Raw genomic sequence first — 23,175 nt, 5'->3', positions numbered from 1 at the left:
TTTTGTTCCTTAAAATATCACATCATGCTTGAACTTTCCCTTTAAACTGAGACCTCAAAGTGAAAGTTCTGGTGTAAAATCTCTCGGTTCAACGTTGAGCTGATCTGGTTCTACACGGTGCTGAGCTCTGACGCTGCTTTTCGGGATACGGTCACGAGCGCAACTGATCCTATCGATCGGCCTGTGATCTCAGGGCGCCAGGGGGGCAGAGAGAGGCCCGGTAACGGGGTTTGATTATCTGCCAGACTCTAAGCCCAGAGGTGGCCTGCCGTTTCTACACAGAGGCACTTTGACACGGGCAAGGTGAGCCATCGCACACCATCCGCATTTCAAATGAGCGAGAGAGTGACATGACCCGTGCAAACGGCGAGTAAATGTAAAAATCTATTTCTGGTCAGTTCACTGACATGGATCCTCCCCTCATTTCTCTCCTAACGGAGCCGACTTCTGTATTATTCATAAACTTCATTCATTATCCATTATGTTCCTCCTGGAATGCAGCGGCTATCTTTAACTAAGATATCAGGGTAAATGATGAGTCCACAGGGCCATAAAGCTGCTCGTGTTCTGGTCCGTATGGACGCATCGAGCCGTAATGATGAAAGTCTTCCGATATCATCTAAACGCAGCTCTCTTCCTATTCACCGCACAACCCTTGCGTCCGGCGGTCTGCTGTTGTACTTTGATGATAAAGCGCTGCGGTCACCAGGGGTGAGCATTAAAATGTATCGCTTAGATGAATATGTTTCTTTGAACATGAGGCGGTGAAGGTGGACGAGCACATGTGGAAATGAAAAGGATTATTGAGTGGTTTCACCGGAGAGGCGTTTGAACCGGAGAAGAGATGCTATTTTATTATATCTTATTCTATCCTGTATTTTTATTAACATTACGGACACCTTTTTCTTTCTGTTTCTATTGATTTCTATTTTATTAAAGTGTGTTTGAGCTGAAATTTCTCAAACATTCTGACGAGAGTTTTGTTCTGAGCCTTCAAGGCCACGTCTACACTAATCTGTTTTCAGTTTTCTCACATTATTGATTTCCAAAGTATTCGGTTATGATGAGTGTTATCGATGGTCCCTATACGTATACTGCGCAGTCTGTGTAGGGCACCAGCTCCAGCAGAAAGTCCACCGGCTGCCCTTACTCACACGTTATACGTTATTCATGGACCCGAAAGCAGCTGCGGAACACAGACGATTGCTTTGCGCTCATATCACGTGACACCACCCCTCCCAAAATCCCTTTGCGCTCATAGCAAGCGACCCCACCCCCCCCAACATCGCTTCGCGCTCACATCACGTGAACCCCCCCAACATTGCTTAGCGCTCATATCTCCCGAACCCCCCCAACATCGCTTAGCAATTATATCACGCGAACCCCCCCAACATCGCTTAGCAATTATATCTCCGAACCCCCCCAACATCGCTTAGCAATTATATCACGCGAACCCCCCAACATCGCTTAGCAATTATATCTCCGAACCCCCCAACATCGCTTAGCTCTCATATCACGCGAACCCTCCCAACATCGCTTAGCGCTCATATCACGCGAACCCCCCAACATCGCTCAGTGCTCATATCACGCGAACCCCCCCAACATCGCTTAGCGCTCATATCACGCGAACCCCCCCAACATCGCTCAGTGCTCATATCACGCGAACCCCCCAACATCGCTAGCGCTCATATCACGCTGAACCCCCCAACATCGCTTAGCGTCATATCTCGCGGACTCCCAACATCGCTTAGCGCTCATATCTCGCGAACCCCCAACATCGCTAGCTCTCATATCTCGCGAACCCCCAACATCGCTTAGCAATTATATCTCGTGAACCCCCCAACATCGCTTAGCTCATATCTCGCGAACCCCCAACATCGCTTAGCGCTCATATCTCGCGGACCCCCCCAACATCAGCTTAGCAATTATATCTCGTGAACCCCCCAACATCAGCTAAGCTCATATCTCATGAACCCCCAACATCGCTCAGCGTCATATCTCGCGAACCCCCCAACATCGCTTAGGCTCATATCACGTGAACCTCCCCAACATCGCTTAGCAATTATATCTCGCAAACCCCCCCAACATCGCTTTGCAATTATATCACACGAACCCCCCCCAACATCGCTTAGCACTCATATCACGCGAACCCCCCCTGGTCCTTTCTGCATATCGCTGCGCTGTTTTGTGGTCTGTTCTGAATAATGCTCTGGCTCATTTTAGCCGACCCACTGGCCCACTTGGTTCTCCCGATGGCCAATCCACCCCTGATCGGCCCCAAAGTGCGTCGGCCCACCGGGAAAAAGCCCTTTATGCCATATTACCAGTCCAGCCCTGGGTTTGGTACAAATTAAGCTCAAAGTACTCACTTTTTTTTGTGTTAATTCTCCTCCCTGCCCAGCAGGTGGCGATGTAAATGAAGAATATAAATCGCCAATAACCAAGGCAGAAGAATGTGAAAGTGGACATTTGTAGAAAGATATATTGATCTGTTTCTCACTCACACCTATCATATCACTTCAGAAGACATGGATTAAACCACTGGAGTCTAATGGATTACTGCTAGGCAGCATTTATGTGCTTTTTGGAGCTTCAAAGTTCTAGTCATAATTCATAAATCTTCATTTTTGTTCAGAAGAAGAAAGGAAGTCATACTCATCTGGAATGTCATGAGGGTGAGTAAATGAATTTACATTTGCATCTATACATTTGAAACAGTATTTTAATGTTTACAGATTAAACCCCATTGACTTCCACTGTAAGTAACAGATTTGTGCTTTTTCTTTTAGTAAACTTTAAAGGAATAGTTCATACAAAAAGGGAAAATCTGTCATCATTTACTCACCCATATGAATTAATAGTATGAACAAAGATTAAATGAAAGTGAATGGTGACTGAGGCTAACATTCTGCTAAACATCTCCTTTTGTGTTGTGGTTTGGAACAACATGAGGGGGCGTAAATGATGACAATTAAACATTTTTGGTGAACCACCTCTTTGATCTTAAATGTAAACACATCTATGTGTTAGTATACAGAATGTCAACATTGTAATTGTAACAGTCATGACAGAAAAGTGTTCTCTAGCTCTTGAGAGAGAGAAGCGCAGACGGAGAGGACATGTTCACTAAAGACTGAAATGAAGGAGGGAAAATGAGTTTGGAGAGACATGCAAACATAAAAGGATGAAATGAAGCACTCACATGGATGAGGAAGAGCATTGCTCTTGTCTTTGCTTTCTGAGGACTTCTGATATAAAGAACCTTCAGGAGAGAGGGGGGGAGGGAGGGGGTGAACGAAAATCAAATTTAACACAATCACATTGAACAAAATCAAACAAAGCAAAACACTGTATACATAGATATAATCATTCCCATTTGAGTTTTCCTTTGAATTTTGGGATGAAATGTGTCCTGGACATGCATGTCTTTCATGTTATTCTCATTACTGCAATACATAATAATAATAATAATAATAGCATAAAATACAAAAGAAATTAATTGCAAAGTATTTTTAATAATAATAATGCGTTTAATCATCTTGAAAATAAAGTAAAAAAAACTAAAAAAGTAAAATGTTACAATTTCTTTGTTTTTTATAATTATTATTATTTCCATGAAATGTGACCGGATATTTTTGTTTTCATGTTATTCTTATTACTGCAATACAAAATAATAATAATAATGACACCATGATATTTTAATTAAATTGAGTATTTATAAATAATGCTTCAATTTATGCTGACTTAAATTCACTATTACAGTAAACAAAAAACAGTGAACTACAGTAATGAGAATCAACACTGAGATTAATGACAATTACAACAACAACAAAAAAAAGTTACAATTTGTATTATTATTATTATTTGTATTTTTTCATGCTATTCTCATTACTACAATAAAAATAAATGCATAATTACAAAAATAAACAAAAAAAAATTAATCATGATTTTACTTTAATTGTATTTATACATAAAGCAATTACTGTAATGAGAATCCATATCATGAAAAAAAATGCAAATGTGCTAAATTCTCATAAAAATGTCAAAATAAATCAATTAATTAAGTGGCCATAAATAGGCCTCTTATTCTGTGTAAAATTCCTTAAATTATTTAGTTTTTTTCCTTAGAATTTTGGGGTTTGCATAGTTTAGAATAGCATAGTAGCATACTATCATATTAGCATAGTAGCATACTATCATATTAGCATAGTAGCATACTATCAGACTAGCATATTAGCATATTATCAGACTTGCATATTAGCATAATATCATATTATCATACTATCAGACTAGCATATTAGCATATTATCAGACTTGCATATTAGCATAATATCATATTATCATACTATCAGACTAGCATATTATCAGACTTGCATATTAGCATACTATTATACTATCATACTATCAGACTAGCATATTAGCATATTATCAGACTTGCATATTAGCATACTATTATACTATCATACTATCAGACTAGCATCCTAGCATACTAGCATATTAGCATACTATTATACTATCATATTAGCATACTATCAGACTATCATAGTAGCATATTAGCATACTATGACTATCAAACTAGCATACTATCATATCAGCATACTATTATATTAGCATATTAGCACACTATTATACTATCATATTAGCATACTATCATACTAGCATATTAGCATGCTATTATTCTAGCATATTAACATACTATCATATTATCATATTAGCATACTATCAGACTAGCATATTAGCATATTATCAGACTTGCATATTAGCATATTATCATATTAGCATACTATCAGACTAGCATACTAGCAAACTAGCATACTATCAGACTAGCATACTATCATATCAGCATACTATCATATTAGCATACTATTATACTAGCATATTAGCATACTAGCAAACTAGCATACTATCAGACTATCATAGTAGCATATTAGCATACTATGACTATCAAACTAGCATACTATCATATCAGCATACTATCATATTAGCATACTATCAGACTAGCATATTAGCAAACTAGCATACTATCATATTAGCATACTATTATACTAGCATATTAGCATACTATTATACTATCATATTAGCATACTATCAGACTAGCATATTAGCATGCTATCAGACTATCATACTAGCATATTATCAGACTTGCATATTAGCATATTATCATACTATCAGACTAACATATTAGCATATTATCAGACTTGCATATTAGCATATTATCATATTAGCATACTATCCGACTAGCATACTATCAGACCAGCATACTATCAGACTAGCATACTATCATACTAGCATACTATCATACTAGCATACTAGCAGACTAGCATACTATCAGACTAGCATACTATCAGACTAGCATACTATCAGACTAGCATACTATATATTAGCATACTAACATACTATTATACTATCATATTAGCATACTATCAGACTAGCATACTATCAGACTAGCATACTATCAGACTAGCAAATTAGCATGCTATTATTCTAGCATATCAGCATACTATCAGACTATCATACTAGGCCTTAACCATAAACTAGCGGCAGGTGGTATTCCCGCTTTAAGTGGGTGGGTCATTCTCATTCTAAAGCCTTTGTTTCGACAAAGATGCATCGTGCAAAATGCTGTGATCAATATCTCTGGGCACTTGAGAAACACTTGTTTTACATCTGCTAAACGTTTGTCCACTTTTAGAAGGACACTAGCAAAAACCACAAAACTAATGTTTGCATTAACATTCGGTGGACTCTGAAGATCTCACAGGAAACAATGAAGTATTTGTGTGTGGACGAGACAGACAGCTAGATATATAGACAGACAGGTAGATATATAGACAGACAGCTAGATATATAGACAGACAGCTAGATATATAGACAGACAGGTAGATCAATTACATGATGGATGGAGTTTTATGTGCATGTAATCGGACATGGCGGAGAGATCCAGAGAGAGATGTTGCTGTGGATTGCATTATGTGATTTAAGATCAGGCCAGGATGAAATCTGCCGATTATCCAGAATATTCCGATGTATAACATGGCATTCAAATAATACCATATCTATATACTGCCTTATTTACATGCTACTATAAGGTGCTTCAGAAATGCATACATGACCATATCCTAAAAACAGTGATTCTTGTGTTATCACGGTGTTTTGGACAATGGTAGTTTTGATTGGCGGTTGCCGTGGCCTCATGTGAACTGGCACAGTAAGGGCATCCGGGCAGATATTGGGTTTCATACTGCAAAAAGAATTTGCACAAGATCCAGTTTCTGTGTGAAGAAAAATCCAGAGTTTGCCCTTGTGTTTGTCGTGCCCTTTCTACAGATCGATATGTCAAGAGAATGTCATCTGTCTGTACATTAAGTAAAGCCATGAAAAGCAACATCATAACAAACGAAGACAGCCGAAACGTCAAACGCACAATGCACAGCTGAAGCGCTAAAGGTTAAAACTATAGATGCAACAGAGAAAAAGCCCATCAAATCCAATCTGACACGCTCCTGAAACACCATGAGAGCACTTTACAAACTCCAAAACCAAATAACTTTCAGCGCATTTACTGTGAGAGATCAAACGCAGATTTAATTCGTCCTGTGATGCCATTAGCGCGTAAATGCTTCCTAACGTCTCCGTGTGAGCTGCAGGTTGAGCTGGACTGGAGTTCACATATCAATGATATTTGCATTAATGTGAGCGTTCATATAATGTGGATTTCTGCTGAACGCCAGTGGACGAGTCATTAGCACGGACGAGAGTGCTTTCACCCTTTTAGCTGCTAGAAATCAATCAGGGGGTGAGCATCTAAATCTACAGCGTTATGGGTTTTATATTCCTCAATCTGACACGGAACGAATGCCCCACAATGCATTTCACCAAGACAACGAGGAGATTCGAATGGCAGAGAAATCACTTCAATGACTCATTTCCTGAAAGCTGCTTTAACCAAGTTAAAAACTGGCATAAACTCATGAAATCGAGTTCTTTGAAATACCTTGAAGCACCACGTCAATATACTGTCCCATGAGGGTACCGTCTGATATTTGAGAATTAAAAAATAGATTTTGAAAGACTTATTGTTTAAGATGTGTACGTTCTTTAACGTCATTATATTTGTCATGTAGTGGAAAATGCTATAAATGCTTTTCATGGGGGGGTCTGTGTATCTCAGCGAGTATTGACGCTGACTATCACACCTGGAGGCGTGCTGAGTGACTCCAGCAAGGTCCCCTTAGCAACCAAATTGGCCCGGTTGCTAGGGAGGGTAGAGGCACGTGGGGTAACCTCCTTGTGGTCTCTATAATGTGGTTCTCGCTCTCGGTGGGGCGTGTGGTGAGTGACTCCAGTCAGGTCTCCTTAGCAACCAAATTGGCCCGGTTGCTAGGGAGGGTAGAGTCACATGGGGTAACCTCCTCGTGGTTGCTATAATGTGGTTCTCGCTCTCGGTGGGGCGTGTGGTGAGTTGTGCGTGGATGCCGCGGAGAATAGCGTGAAGCCTCCACACGCGCTACGTCACCACGGTAACGCACTCAACGAGTCACGTGATAAGATGCGCGACTGACGGTCTCAGACGCGGAGGCAACTGAGATTCGTCCTCCGCCACCCGGATTTTTGCTCATGAAACATATTTGGGGCATGTACAGTGCTGTGAAAAAGTATTTGCCCCCTTCCCGATTTCTTCTATTTTGAGGTATTTTACATACTAGATCTTCAAACGAGACAACATTTATTGAAGCAAAAAAGTTATCCAGAGCTACACCACCCATGTGAAAAACTAACTGCCCCCTTAAACTTAATAGCTGGTTGTGGCACCTTTAACCGAACGTTTCCGATAATCGGAGATCAGTCTTTCACAACGCTTCTGTCCCACTCTTCTTTGCAGAACTGGAGGGTTTGAGCATGAACTGCCCGTTAAAGGTCCTGCCACAGCGTCTCAGTCGTGTTCAAGTCAGGACTTTGACTAGGCCACTCCAAAACTTTAATTTGGCTTCTTTTGAGTCAGAGGTGGACTTACTCTTATGCGTGATCAGTGTCTCACTGCATAATCCAGCTGTTCTTGAGCTTCAACTCACGGGCTGATGACGGGACGTTCTCCTTTAGGATTCACTGGTGGAGAGCATCCCGACACCATCACACCATCACACTTCCAGATGTAACGGGACCCCCGTCTTCCAAACATTTCCACTTTCGACTCATCAGTCCAAAGAACATTCTCCCAAAAGCTTTGAGGACCATCAAGGTGTGTTTTGGCAAAATTCAGACGAGCCTTAACGTTCCTCTGGGTTTGCAGCGGTTTCCTCCTCGCCACTCTTCCATGGATGGCATTTTTGCCCCGTGTCTTTCTGAGAGTGGAGTCATGAACGGTGACCTTTATTGATGCGAGAGACGCCTGCGGTTCCTTGGATGTTGTCCTTGCTGTTTGTGTGACTTCCAGGATGAGTCGTCCCTGCGCTCTTAGAGGAATTTTGGAAGGTTGGCCAAGTCTGGGAGGGTTCACTACTGGGCCAAGTGTTCTCCATTTGGAGATAATGGCTCTCACTGGGGTTCTGTGCAGTCCCAGAGCCTTTGAAATCGCTATTAACCCTTCCCAGACGGATGCATTTCAATCAGCTTTTTCCTCATCATTTCTGGAACTTCTTTCGACCTTGGGACAGTGTGCTACAGGGTTTAACCTTTTAGCAAACTTCATGCTGCTGAAAAAGTTGAGTTTAGTAATCATGTCTGGGTGTGTCTAGTCCAGCTGAACCTCATTATGAATGGGTAGGGGGCAAATACTTTTTCCACACAGGCCCAGTTGGTATTGGATAACTTTTTTGCCTCAATAAATAACATTATCATTTAAAAACTGCCTTTTGTGTTTAGTCCGATTGCCTCTTATGTCAGATTTTGTTTTATTTTATTTAGTATGACACAAAAACAGAAATCAAGTTGGGGGCAAATACTTTTTCACAGCACTGTACCATAGTGATATTTTAAGTACCTTGTAAAAACAAATTTAGAATAGCATACTATCATATTAGCATACTATCAGACTATCATACTAGCATATTAGCATATTATCAGACTTGCATATTAACATACTATCATATTAGCATACTATCATATTAGCATACTATCATATTAGCATACTATCATACTAGCATATTATCAGACTATCATACTAGCATATTAGCATATTATCAGACTTGCATATTAACATACTATCATATTAGCAAAATTGGCATACTATCATACTAGCATATTATCAGACTATCATACTAGCATATTAGCATATTATCAGACTTGCATATTAGCATACTATCATATTAGCAAAATTAGCGTACTATCATACTAGCATATTATCAGACTATCATACTAGCATATTAGCATATTATCAGACTTGCATATTAGCATACTATCATATTAGCAAAATTGGCATACTATCATACTAGCATACTATCTTATTAGCATACTAGCATACTATCATAGTATTAGACTATCTTATTAGCATACTAGCATACTATCATATTATCAGACTATCAGACTTGCATACTAGCAGACTAGCATATTAGCATACTATCAGACTTGCATACTAACAGACTAGCATATTAGCATACTATCAGACTATCATAGACCTTGGGACAGTGTGCTACAGGGTTTAACCTTTTAGCAAACTTCATGCTGCTGAAAACGATTCAGCGATTATTATATTTAGTATGACACACAAAAACAGAAATCAAGATGGGGGCAAATACTTTTTCACAGCACTGTACCATAGTGATATTTTAAGTACCTTGTAAAAACATGTCAATATCATGGTATATTAATACGGTAGTCGTTTTGGACCATGGTAAACACAGAAGTACAATGATACTAGCACCTGATCCATCACTACACCACCACTGCAGTCTTGAGTTCCTGTAATATCAGTCTTGGTCTTTGCTCAGTACCATTTATTGTCTGGGTTCCCATGGTGCAGTGAAATAAATCTCTTTTTGAGTGATCAACCTGTAGTTAATATTCAAGGATAAGAGTCTCTATGAAATCACGAACATCAGGCACATTTAGACGGATGACTCTTGTGAGATGACTCTAATCGTTCCTCGATTACTCCTCACTCATCATTTACATGCGGACACTCAAATGAAACTGGTAATTATATTCCTGATACTCATTAACGGCGTTTGATTCAATCTGCGCTGCATCTCTGCGACCCCTGGCCTCTTCATTTTCACGACCCAATCAAAATGAATATGAAACTCAATCGTTTATGATGGCAAGCGACACATTTCCCTCTCAAATGCAACTTCTTTTGCATTATTACAGCATCTTATTTTCAGTCCTGCGGCACGTGCTGGCCGACGGAAGCGAGGGATGATGGGAGACCCAGGATTCATCGAGAGGAGGAGGATTAGCGGATACACACTGAACACATCGCTTCAGACGGAGAAACATTGTCTCTCTTTCGCATCGTGTTGGCCTTTTCCCTCGCCTATTTTTTATTGTTGTTGTTGTCTTCCCCTCCTGTCTCCTCCCAGGGCGAGGAAGGTGGGGATGACCACACAGGACGCAAGATACACCCATTGTAGATGTGACTTTCATTTACAAATTCTCCTTTTATTTAAAACAGGAAAAAATAACAGCTGATGTTTTTGGAACGACATGAGGGTGAGTAAATGATTCATTTTAGTGTGAACCATTCCTTCAATGGCATGATTACAGAGGAATAACAGATGGAACCGGAGGAAGTTTTATTTTCTCTTTTAAACATTATGTGAGGAATTATAAAAACCGCTTGTCAACACCTATAATTGCCTTCACAAGACAAACGTGGAGTTTCTCTCACCGACTCGCGCGCTTTTTAAATTAGGCTTCAAATCACAGTAATCACTGACGCCGAGCAATTATAAAACTTTCTGTAAGTACATTATAATCACATATTATTTTAAATATAGCTGCTGAACGCTGCCGAGTGTCTGTGTGTGTGTGTGTGTGTGTGTGTGTGTCCATGTGTGTGAATGTGTGTGTGTGTGTGTGTGTGTGTCCGTGTGTGTGAGTGTGTGTCCGCGTGTGTGTGTCTGTGTGGGTGAGTGTGTGTGTGTGTCCGTGTGTGTGAGTGTGTGTGTGTGTCCGTGTGTGTGAGAGTGTGTGTGTGAGAGTGTGTGTGTGTCCGTGTGTGTGAGAGTGTGTGTGTGAGAGTGTGTGTGTGAGTGTGTGTGTTTGTGTGTGTGTGTGTGTGAATGTGTGTGTGTGAGTGTGTGTCCATGTGTGTGAGTGTGTGTGTGTGTCCATGTGTGTGAGTGTGTGTGTTTGTGTGTGTGAATGTGTGTGAGTGTGTGTGTGTGTGTGTGTCCGTGTGTGTGAGTGTATGAGAGTGTGTGTGTGTGTGTGTGTCCGTGTGTGTGTGTGTATGAGAGTGTGTGTGTGTGTGTGTGTGTGTGTCTGTGTGTGTCCTTGTGTGTGTGTCCCTGTGGTGGTGATTGTGTGTGTGTGTGTGTGTGTGTGTGTGTGAGTGTATGAGAGTGTGTGTGTCCGTGTGTTTGAGTGTGTGTGTGAGTGTCCGTGTGTGTGAGTACAAGAATGTGTGAGTGTGTGTGTGTGAGTGTGTGTGAGTGAGTGAGTGAGTGAGTGTATGAGTGTGTGTGTGTCCGTGTGTGTGAGAGTGTGTGTGTGTGAGTGTGTCCGCGTGTGTGAGTGTGTGTCCGCGTGTGTGTGTCTGTGTGGGTGAGTGTGTGTGTGTGTCCGTGTGTGTGAGTGTGTGTGTGTGTCCGTGTGTGTGAGAGTGTGTGTGTGTCCGTGTGTGTGAGAGTGTGTGTGTGTCCGTGTGTGTGAGAGTGTGTGTGTGAGAGTGTGTGTGTGTGAGAGTGTGTGTGTGTGTGTGTGTGTGTGAGCGTGTGTCCGTGTGTGTATGTGGAGTCATTACATTCAGATCACACAATCTATATTTACACTGCGGTCGACACGAGCAACACAGTCACCTATTATTTAAGCGGACGTATATCATTACTACAACATCGAAATAACTCATCCCAATCTGATGACGAGTGTTCTACAGGAGAGAGCACCAGTACTGTCATCTGGTTTACCAAATATCCTTAAACCCTCCAGATATGTTCTTGTTATTTTTAACCAATTTAAGAATGAAAGAAGAGTGAAAAACCACAATAAATAAATAAACGATTTGTCTTTTATGATACTTGTTTGTATTTATGCAATGTCAGGGTGTTTTGGGTGGTTACTGTGGCATTACTAAACGGTTCCTCAATGGTTACTGGACCATCTACGAGTCTCGATGACGTCCCGATCCCATTTTCGATGTACTTTTCTGCATATCGCGGCGCCGTTTATGATCTGTTCTGCAAAAGACGGCGGCTCGTTTTTCTTATCGTGGCCAATTCGGCACATTTCGCGGCCGACCCAGTGGACCGCTTGGTCCTCACGATGGTCAGTCCACCCCTGATCGGCCCCAAACTGCGTCGGCCCACCGGGAAAATTCCCGGTATGCCAGATTACCAGTCCAGCCCTGCTTACAAGTTTCTAGTTTTAAGGATGTTTGGATATTTTGTACTGGACAACAAGACAAAAATACTGTATAAGAAAGAGATTTGTGTGCACTGAAAGAGCGATGAGAGGGGAGAGAGTATCCGAGGATTATTATGGGATTTCTGGGTGGTGAAATAGAAATGTGTGTGTGGGCTATAAACTTCACGGCGGTGAGGCACGAGTAGTAGATGTGGGCTGGTACTCACTCTGCATACAGAGACCGTCTGTACAGTTTTTGGATTGAAGTACGTTCCCCTCACAGTCTTTCCCGCCGTTTTTGGGCGCCGGCGCACTGCATTCTCTTCTTCTCCAGTGCGTGCACTCCGTCCCACACGTTGACCATTTACTCCACTCCGTCCACAGTCCATCAACTGGAATAAAGAGCAAAAAAACTGCTTAAGCAAACCGCAGGTATTGTTAGTATTGTTCATTTTTTTATTTATCCCCTTTTCTCCCAATTTGGAATGCCCAATTAGCAGGTCCTCGTGGTGGCGCGGTTACTCGCCTCAATCCGGGTGGTGGAGGAGGAGTCTCAGTTGCCTCCGCGTCTGAGACCGTCAATCCGCGCATCTTATCACGTGACTCATTGTGCATGACACAGCGGAGACTCGCAGCATGTGGAGACTCATGTTACTCTCCACGATCCACACACAACTCACCACACGCCCCATTGAGAGAACCACTAATCACCACCACGAGGAGGTTACCCCATGTGACTACCCTAGCAACCGGGCCAATTTGGTTGCTAAGGAGACTCACAGCATGTGGAGGCTCATGCTACTCTCCACGATCCACACACAACTCACCACACGCCCCATTGAGAGAACCGCTAATCACCACCACGAGGAGGTTACCCCATGTGACTATCCTAGCAACCGGGCCAATTTTGTTGCTAAGGAGACTCACAGCATGTGGAGGCTCATGCTACTCTCCATGATCCACACACAACTCACCACACGCCCCATTGAGAGAACCGCTAATCACCACCACGAGGAGGTTACCCCATGTGACTATCCTAGCAACCGGGCCAATTTTGTTGCTAAGGAGACTCACAGCATGTGGAGGCTCATGCTACTCTCCACGATCCACACACAACTCACCACACGCCCCATTGAGAGAACCGCTAATCACCACCACGAGGAGGTTACCCCATGTGACTATCCTAGCAACTGGGCCAATTTGGTTGCTAAGGAGACCTGGCTGGAGTCACTCAGCACGCCCTGGATACAAACTCGCGACTCCAGGTGTGATAATCAGTATCAATACTTGCCGAGATACCCAGACACCCATTTGTTATTATTGTTGACTGCAAGTAATCAAGTGATAAATATATTGGCGAGAGCGGTTAACCGGGTGATTTTTGGCAACTTATTGGCATTGTCTGATAACCATTGCCACTTGGCCATTAAACAGAAGTGTTCGGGACGTTTCGCCAAACGAAGATCAATATTTTACTTCAGAATTGGTCTTACTATATCTGTTAAATAAATAACAATTGAACTGCATATTTTCAATTGCAGCCCAGTTGTTAATTTCGCAAGATTAATATTTACAAAAATGTAATTTGTTCATTATACCTGGACACAGGGGGTTACAGGCCAGTTTCTGGATGGCTTGACCCTCACAGATGGCTCCTCCGTTCAGAGGCGCTGGATTGGTGCAGCTCCGCGTCCTCTTCTGGTAGCCCCGCCCACAGCGACTGCTACAAACCGACCACTCGGTCCACGTCGACCAGCCGCCGTTCACTGCACAGAAAAAGAGACAGGAGAACGTGCATGTTCAAGATTCATCTGAGATATTTTAGAGCATTTCTATCTTTATACTGCGGAAGGCTTCGTTTGGAAAATGTTGAAAAAGCATTACATTTTGTTTATTTTCTTTCCTAAAATGGAAATAAATGCATTTTGTCAGGAAAATAAGTATAGTGTCAAATTTCAGCCCTTTCAAAATCTGTGATTAATCGTGATTAACTACAAAAAAAAAGTTTGATTAATCGCAAATAAAAGTTGTAATCGATTGACAGCACTAACATTTACAGTATATGCATGTCAACTCGTCAGTGAAGAGCACTTTATGCCAGCCCTGTCTGGTCCAGTGATGGCGGGTTTGTGCCAGTAGGTGACGTTGTTGCAGTTGAAGGCGGGTTTGTGCCCGTAGGCGACGTTGTTGCCGGTGATGTCTGGTCCAGTGAAGGCGCGTTTGTGCCCGTAGGCGACGTTGTTGCCGGTGAAGGCGGGTTTGTGCCCGTAGGCGACGTTGTTGCCGGTGAAGGCGGGTTTGTGCCCGTAGGCGACGTTGTTGCCGGTGAAGGCGGGTCCAGTGAAGGCGGGTTTGTGCCCATAGGTGACGTTGTTGCCGGTGAAGGCGGATTTGTGCCCGTAGGCGATGTTGTTGCCGGTGATGTCTGGTCCAGTGAAGGCGGGTTTGTGCCCGTAGGCAACGTTGTTGCCGGTGATGTCTGGTCCAGTGAAGGCGCGTTTGTGCCCGTAGGTGACGTTGTTGCAGTTGAAGGCGGGTTTGTGCCCGTAGGCGACGTTGTTGCCGGTGATGTCTGGTCCAGTGAAGGCGCGTTTGTGCCCGTAGGCGACGTTGTTGCCGGGGATGTCTGGTCCAGTGAAGGCGCGTTTATGCCCGTAGGTGACGTTGTTGCCGGTGAAGGCGGGTTTGTGCCCGTAGGCGACATTGTTGCCGGTGACATCTGGTCCAGTGAAGGTGGGTTTGTGCCCGTAGGTGACGATGTTGCTGGTGATGTCTGGTAAGGACCTGCCTTACAACAGCCCTCAGTCCAGCCTCGCTCAGACTATTGTGGACAGTCTGAGCACTGATGGAGGGATTGTGCATTCCTGGTGTAACTCGGGGAGGCGTTGTTGCCATCCTGTACCTGTCCCGCAGGTGTGATATTCAGATGTACCGATCTCTGTGCGAGGACAATCAGCTGTCCTTCCTGTCTCCCTGTCTAAGGCATCTCACAGTACGGACATTGTGATTTATTGCCCTGGACACATCTGCAGTCCCTCATGCAGCATGCGCCTAAGCCACGTTCACGCAGGTGAGCAGGACCCTGGGCATCTTTCTTCTGGAGTCAGTACAAAGGTCTCTGGATTGTGTCAACCAGACGTGACGTGTTGTGTGACTTTATTACGCTCTGACATTTAATGTGCAAATTATTTCTCGCCAAATCTGTTGCATTTACATTTATGCATTTGGCAGACGCTTTTATCCAAAGCGACTTACAGAGCACTTATTACAGGGACAATCCCCCCAGAGCAACCTTAAATAGTCATCTTAGACTTACACTGACACCTAGTTGCCGGGATGCAGCATCATTCAAACTCAATAGTTTTCAGTTTGTGATGCCAATGTATTATACAGAGCACTTATTACAGAGACAATCCCCCCGGAGCAACCTGGAGTTAAGTGTCTTGCTCAAGGACACAATGGTGGTGGCTGTGGGGATCAAACCAGCAACCTCCTGATTACCAGTTATGTGCTTTAGCCCACTACGCCACCACCAATTTTGCAATTCAGTTTAGAGCATATAGCTATTGTATGACTTGAAGATTGGAATATACATCAGGAGTCATATGGACTACTTTTATGGAGCTTGTGTTATTTTTGGAGCTCGACAGATCAAAGCTTTGGGGAACATCCTCCTCAGACTGCGTTTAGGCCTGAATAAGCAGGAGAGAGATTGTGACCCTTTGACTCGAGGAATCCATCAAAGATTTTTGCCCTTTCACAGTTTCTCTTGGATTCACTGGAGCCAAACATGGGGAGCGTTCCTCTTAGAGATGTTTTCTTTTCCCGCTCGTCTGGCTGATAACACAGAAGCGTGCGGTGATAATGGAGAGGAAGAAGTTAGAATTATGGCGCTGGGTTAATCCGGCCGCTCTCGAGACGCTGTGAGTGGTGTCGAATGACAACAGTAAAAGACTGGAGGTGAAACTCGACCGCGATGACATCATCACCAGCTTCTCCAGCACGGGAAAGGAGCGAGGAGTGTGTGCTGTATCTGTACATCTGCTTTCAGACACAAAACTATACACTGACTGACACACAAACTCACTCCCACTTTTAAACATTCTGTCATTATTTATTCACCTTCATGACGATCCAAACCAGCACAACAGTACAAGAGATCAAAGACTTTATTTTGCCAGTAATTCCAGTAAAAACCTGATATATTCACACTTCTTTCAGCTCTTTCAGCTTGTATCGGGACTTTACAGATCTCGCTTTTATTTTGTTTTTAATTTTAGTTGTGATGGGATATCAGTCATGCTATTTAGTTAATTTCTGGAACACAAATCACATTTAATTTATTTTTATTGTCATTTGTAATACAACAACAACAACAATAGTAATAATAATGCAAATGTAATTATAAAATGTTATATATCACAGTTAGCCTTTTAAGCTCTGAAGGTGTTTATAAAGATTTCCTGTTTCAGTGGAATACCCCAAAATTAAAGGATAACTCGACAAAAAAAAAAAAACTAAAATAAAACAAGGAGGGTTCAAGTGTATCACTGTAAAGAAACTTTTAATTATTTAAAAAAACAATATAGCATTAATGGGAAGCTTGATATGACTAACCCGTCAAAACAGGAAGAACTCAAAGGTCTGTCAAAATAAAAGTCCCGCTCGAATAAAAGCTCTGCTCAATTGGATGTGTGTAAAAATGTAACTACTGTATAAATAAGTAGCATTAATACTCATAATAAAATTTATATCATATTAAATGGTTGTTTTAATATAATAATAATAATTATTATTATTATTAGTAATATTATCTATAATCAATATCACAAATGCAAGTGTTTAGGCAGCATGTTTTCATTAATAATGTGAAGATCTGTTGTGCAGATTTTTATTTGACCAAAAAATAAAATAGCAATTATATATAATAGGGCTGCACAATTAATCGAAAAACGAATCACGATTACGGCTGCCACGATTATGTCATCGTGAATACTGACGATTGCAGCGTTCGATTTAAGTCTGCTCCTGTTGCGTCAGTGGTTTCTATTTATAGTGTGTTTTTGCAGTGGTTGAGAATTCTAACCAATCACAGACATCTCCGTTGAGCAATGAAACGGAAATGGCCAATCAGAGCCGCTTCGATTAGTCCTCCATCCAATCAGTAAAGACTGATCCTAATGCGCACGATTTAACCCGTCTGAATGCCCAGATGCTTGCTTTATGTTCCCGCTCTGTTCGTGGTGTCACAGGAAATGAATACTGAACAAACATCCCCTGACACTTGAAAAGAAGCTGTAGAACAAGAGCGAAAAGCACTTTGTAATTATTTAGGATTCTTTGCATATTGCACCGCTCGCTTTTAACGTAGATGTTAAATACACTGAAAATGATCAACAGGAGAAAATCAAAACGCTCCCATTCTAATCAAGGCACAAGGGTGTAAACAATTGATTTATTATGCTGATTAGACCGCTTTGTTTTTAATGAGAGCGTTCGTGAGAGTGCAGAACATTGTCCGGATATTGTGGCATACCGGGCATTTTCCCAGAGGGCCGATGCACTTTTGTGCCAATCAGGGGCGGACTGGCCATCGTGAGAACCGAGCGGGTTTGTGATAAGCAACAAGGAGCCGCCGCGTTATGCAGAACGGACCACAAAACGGTGCCGCGATTTGCAGAAAAGTACAGCGAACACCCCCCCAACAGTTGGGCCAGTTGCCATGTAAAATCCCGGGCCGATTTCTCTTCCCAGTCCAGCCCTGACTTCAGGTATCGGATAGTTGCAACCCTACAAAAAGTCTTCAAAAGTCATCCAACACATGATATTTACAGCTACAGGTATTAGTTATTCACTGATAATCTTAAGATATCAGCTCTCAAATTTTATCAATTAAAAAATGATGTCTTTGGTTTAACGTCATTGATGCCATCAGTCATACGGACTCTTTTGGAGCATTGCATCATTAAGTCTTTTGCCGTATGGAAAACAGAAGCTCAGACATTCTAAGATCTAATATTGTGTTTCACAGGAGCAGAAAAACAGTACAGGGTTTGAAAGACATGACGGTGAGTAAAACTGAACTATTCCATTAAGCATGAAGAGGAAGGCGTGCGTTATCTCCTGTACGTCTTGTGCCATCACACTCGAGCGGGTCGCACTATTACCCTCTGAACCAATCGCACAACTCAACCGACGGTTGCCAGAGTCTTGCAGGCCGAACCGTTTGTTTTCAAGGTAGACTGGAGAGCAGCTGTAATTACATTGGCCTCAAGATGAGGAAGAGAAGTCAATTTATTACAGCATGTGAAATGAAAACATCTGCTTCCCGGCTTTAAGCAGATGGGGGGGTTTATCTGTGGGGAAAATGGTAAATGATCGCAGCAGGTGGGTTGTTTTCACTTGTTGAAGAGCTCTTGAAAGAGTCGTCTTCGTTTTACAATGGCGAAACAGATGCTGAGGTACGACTTCACAACGCATCACGCTCGCTGAAAGCGTTGCGTTGTGTGGAAAGATGTACACAGTGTTATTCTTTCAACACTCAAAGTGGCGTTTGAAAGCATCGGCAGGGGGGTAACAAATGGCTCCAACCTGTCAGCGTGCCTCTCTGTTCTGAAGAGGAACATTTTCCCTGCTCGAGGGAACTTCACGGCAAGATCCGACTAAAAGAAGCTTCAGAAGAGAAAGACTGCAACGCGCTGGAGGAAAATAAAGCTACTGAGCCGCTGGTCAAAGTGTCACTGAGATTGGCTGCAACAGTCTCTAATCATAAACTCACAGATCCAGTCCATGATGCCATCAAAGTTAAAAACACCTCATCAGGACTTCCATTAGACTAACAGCAGGTGACATGCTTTATGAGATTACGAGACTCACCGTAGACAATGACCGTGGCTGTGGTGCTTCGTCGTTTGGCTACAATGTTTTTGGCGACGCACGTGTAGTTGGCGGTGTCGGAGAGACGGGCCTGTTTGATGATCAGATTGTGGTCAATGGTGATGTAGAAGTTTCGGTCATCTGCAGGATCAATAACGTCCTCATTTTTCAGCCATTCCACCTACAAAGACAAAAACGAGAATTGCTGTTATCCAATTCGCAGGATCCCTATATAGTGCTCACCGCTCCCTACACACTGAGCACGATATATCTTTTGAAGTTCACTTTATTTGACATAAACGTTCATTCGTAATACATTGCAACGTCATCATAGACAATGCGTGAGTCACGCTCATTAGGGGTTTCAAGATGACAACATGCTCCTGCAAATGCATATAAATGTAATATTAATGACCTTAATGCCATTTATTTACATGCATATTCTTATGAAAAATATACTGTATCTTTATACTAGTATATCATATTAAAATGTATCTAATTCTCCACACTTGTAGCCCATAAGTAACCCCTTTAAGCTCAGATGGGCCCTCTGGCGAGCCCACGAGAAAAAGCAATTGTCATCAAAATATGAATAACTACACTTTTTGACCAACACGAAAATAGGCGTCGTTTGAAAGATTAGAAGCTCTACTTTCCAATGCATGTTGACATTATGACCAAAACTGAACACGTGCTTTGAAACTTGGAGGAAAATCAGAAGTGCTCTTTTTTAATCTTTTACCAAAAAAAAAATAATGTACGTATTATTCATATATGCAATCAATAAAAACATCCAGCTGATCAAATATTCATGTGTCATATGTTGTTGGAAAGCTCTCAAAGAGTAAAATACAACCAGACTATTAGTTTAACTCACAGATGAAAATATATAGCTGGTAATATCCAAGTTTGACTTTGGCATTCAAGTCAGTGTTTCCTATTTAACACGTTTTCGCTTATAACATTAACAGAAGTGGAAGATGCATAGATTAGGTGATTATCTTTCAAACGAGTCCACACACAAGATAATCAGATGTATAGATCATTAGATAATCCACATGAAGCACAATGTTACATATGACCACCAGGAGATGGCGCCAAATACACGACACAGACTCAATGATGCCTCAAATGACACAGAATGAAACTCAAACTCAACAATGAACACATCTCGTGCACGGAATAAAAATGCCAATTCATTTTGGAATTTATTTTTGCCAATCTTCCTGTATTACTCTGATGGTTCATAACGACTGGTGGGTACATTTCTCTATTTCAGACATAACGCAAGATTCACACATAAAGGATAAGGACCAGCCGGAGACACCAGTTTGAGAGAGAGAGAGATGCGTGTGTGTGTGTGAGTCTATGTTTTGTTGTACTGTATAAATAGGAGTTTGTAATAAAAGTTCTGCTGATTGTTCACTTCGGTTCGAGCTTCCTCCATGGTAGGGAAGTCAGAGTCTGCCACAGTGGTGCCAAATCCGGGATCGGAGGAAGGCGTGCCGTTAGAAAAGCCCTACGCTGCTGGGGGAGGTGCATAGCGCCAAGGAGGTATGATACGCTGGTTCTGGAATGGTTCATCCGAGGCGGAGGAGCCCACTGCCATCCGCCAGGGAGCTCGCTGCTGGTCGTTAGAGTCGCGGAGGAGCCGCTACCATCTGCCAAGGGGTGGGTGAGCTCGCTGCCATCAGCCGGGAAGCAGAGTAGCCGATGACATCTGCCGGGAGGTAGAGGAGCTCGCTGCTGTCCAACAGGAGGCGAGGTCCAGTGCCATCGCCCGGCATCGCCCGTTGCCCAGATGGCCGAGGACCAAATGGTGGTGTGGTTGGGGACCAGTGTGTTCATTTTTTCCTTGCTCTCTCTCCACTCTCTGTCTCTCTCCCTTGCTCTTTCCCTCTCCCTCCTCATCACACATCACAAGTGTTGATGTCAGTGAAAATGGAGTTCCATAAAACACCAATATTGATCATGTTCCCTCTTAATCTCCCCTGAAAAAAAATCACAATATGTTTACAATATTTTCTAGGCGCTTGAAGGCACATTGACCTTTTTTCTTATGAGTTTCCTGTTTCGAAATGGCCCTGATATTGACCCAGAGGTCACATCCTGAGAGCGAATGACCGTTTAAAACCTTTATTTGATTGTAAATCATGCAGATCGTCCACTCAGCCTTGAGCAGACAGAACAACAGACTGTGTCCAGTCCATATAATGCTCTCGTTTCACTGGTCTCTCGAGTGCACTAAGACAGACGTCGGATATGTGCAGAGGAAGGAAGATAACCGGTGACGACTGACAAATGTTGGGTTTGCATGTTGTAGTATGGCAAGCTGAAATGACTTAATCATGTTTAGGATATTTTCCATTCCCATTGTTACTAGGTCAAATGCAAATTCTTTATTAGCAACCGAATTACTACAAGTGACAATGCAAAAGTTTGATACAAGTAGGTTTTCACTAGTAAAAACAAATAAATAAATGGGATTTCAACAAGTAAAACATAATTCTTAACATCTTCATCAACATAACTGCATTAAAAGGATCCATCATTCACTCCTGTTCAAAACGCAATTACAGATAGTATCTATAATACATTTCTTACTAGTTTAAATTGCATATACACATCTATGTACTTCTGGCGGCTGTGGCTCAGGTGGTAGTCTTGGGTCGGCCACTAATCGCAGGGTTGGCGGTTCGATTCCGGCCCACATGGCTCCACATGCCGAATTGTCCTTGGGCAAGACACTGAACCCCAAGTTGCTCCCAATGGCAGGCTAGCATCTTGCATACTGAAACCGGTTCTGCTTCGCCCGCTCGAGCGGGACTCGAACCGGCGTCTCCGGCGTGGGAGGCGGGTGCGTTAACAAGGAGGCTAAAGGCTACAGCCTCTAGCGTCAGCCGCTAGTGCACCTCTTGAGGTCAGGAGAGTGAGGTTTACACACTGCACAGCTATCTACCAGCTGGCTCCTGTTACACATAGCAGCTCTGCGCCATTAGTGTATGAGTGTGAATGGGTGAATGAGACGCAGTGTTCCGAAAAATGCTAATTTCGGAAATCTGTAATGCAATCATAATAAGTAAGAAACTTAAGATATTGGTATTACGCTCCATTTCACTGATATCAGAAATTAATTTCCAGATATCTGAAATAACAAAATTAGCACGTTGCCACTACCGAGCAGCCGCGGCCATCTGCCGGGGGACGAGGAGCCCAGCCGCCTGAAAGAGGACGATGGCCGCCGACCGCGAGGGGAGAAGGGGCTCCTAACCAGGGCCACTGCCAGGGGCGCAGGAGTCGCCTACCGGCCGCTGAAACGCACCGGGGTCTGAGACCGCCGAGCGGGGAGGGGCTCACTGCCGCCGCTCCGCATTGGCCTTTTCCCTCTCTTTTAAATTTTACAGTGTTTTTTTGGGGGGTACTACACTGTTACAGGAAGTACCCCCCCTACCCATTTTTATTATTTCTGTTTCCCTCCCCTTGTCCCCTCCCTCGTCCAGGTAGACAGGGATGACCTGCTGGCAGACTAGGCTTAAAGCACGCCCTCCCACAGGGAAAGAGGGAGGGGGTGTATGTCATGCTGGGGGCTCCCCAGCCTGAGAGAACGAGGGAGGAATGTGGCAGGGCGGAGGGCGGGGTCGTGATCGTACACACCCGGTCCCGTATCAGGCTAATCAAGCCTCCCGAGAGGGATAAAGGTCGCCTGCAGAGGATCGTGTGGGAGAGAGAGATCGTTTACGGACATGTGTGGGTTTATGTTGTATTTTAAGTTTATCATTAAACTATTATTTATATTGA

At 42.9% G+C, this 23,175-nt stretch overlaps 1 protein-coding gene across 2 annotated transcripts in view; it reads right to left on the bottom strand.

The window, feature by feature from the left end:
* The window catches only part of LOC127636399 (netrin receptor UNC5C-like), a 246,330-nt gene that overhangs the window by 45,112 nt on the left and 178,043 nt on the right, over positions 1 to 23,175 (bottom strand). The window contains exons 5-8 of one of the 2 annotated variants that reach the window (XM_052116850.1): positions 19,378 to 19,558; positions 14,100 to 14,267; positions 12,729 to 12,893; positions 3,203 to 3,262 (exon numbers count right to left, since the gene is read on the bottom strand). In XM_052116850.1, the coding sequence (XP_051972810.1) occupies positions 3,203 to 3,262; positions 12,729 to 12,893; positions 14,100 to 14,267; positions 19,378 to 19,558 (574 nt within the window). The remainder of the gene's footprint in view (positions 1 to 3,202; positions 3,263 to 12,728; positions 12,894 to 14,099; positions 14,268 to 19,377; positions 19,559 to 23,175) is intronic. The other variant, XM_052116851.1, reaches the window with a different exon arrangement.

This window comes from Xyrauchen texanus, chromosome 44 (genome assembly GCF_025860055.1).
Source record: "Xyrauchen texanus isolate HMW12.3.18 chromosome 44, RBS_HiC_50CHRs, whole genome shotgun sequence".
In the NCBI taxonomy this organism is placed as follows: Eukaryota; Metazoa; Chordata; class Actinopteri; order Cypriniformes; family Catostomidae; genus Xyrauchen; species Xyrauchen texanus.
This window is presented reverse-complemented; position numbering and strand designations above follow the sequence as displayed.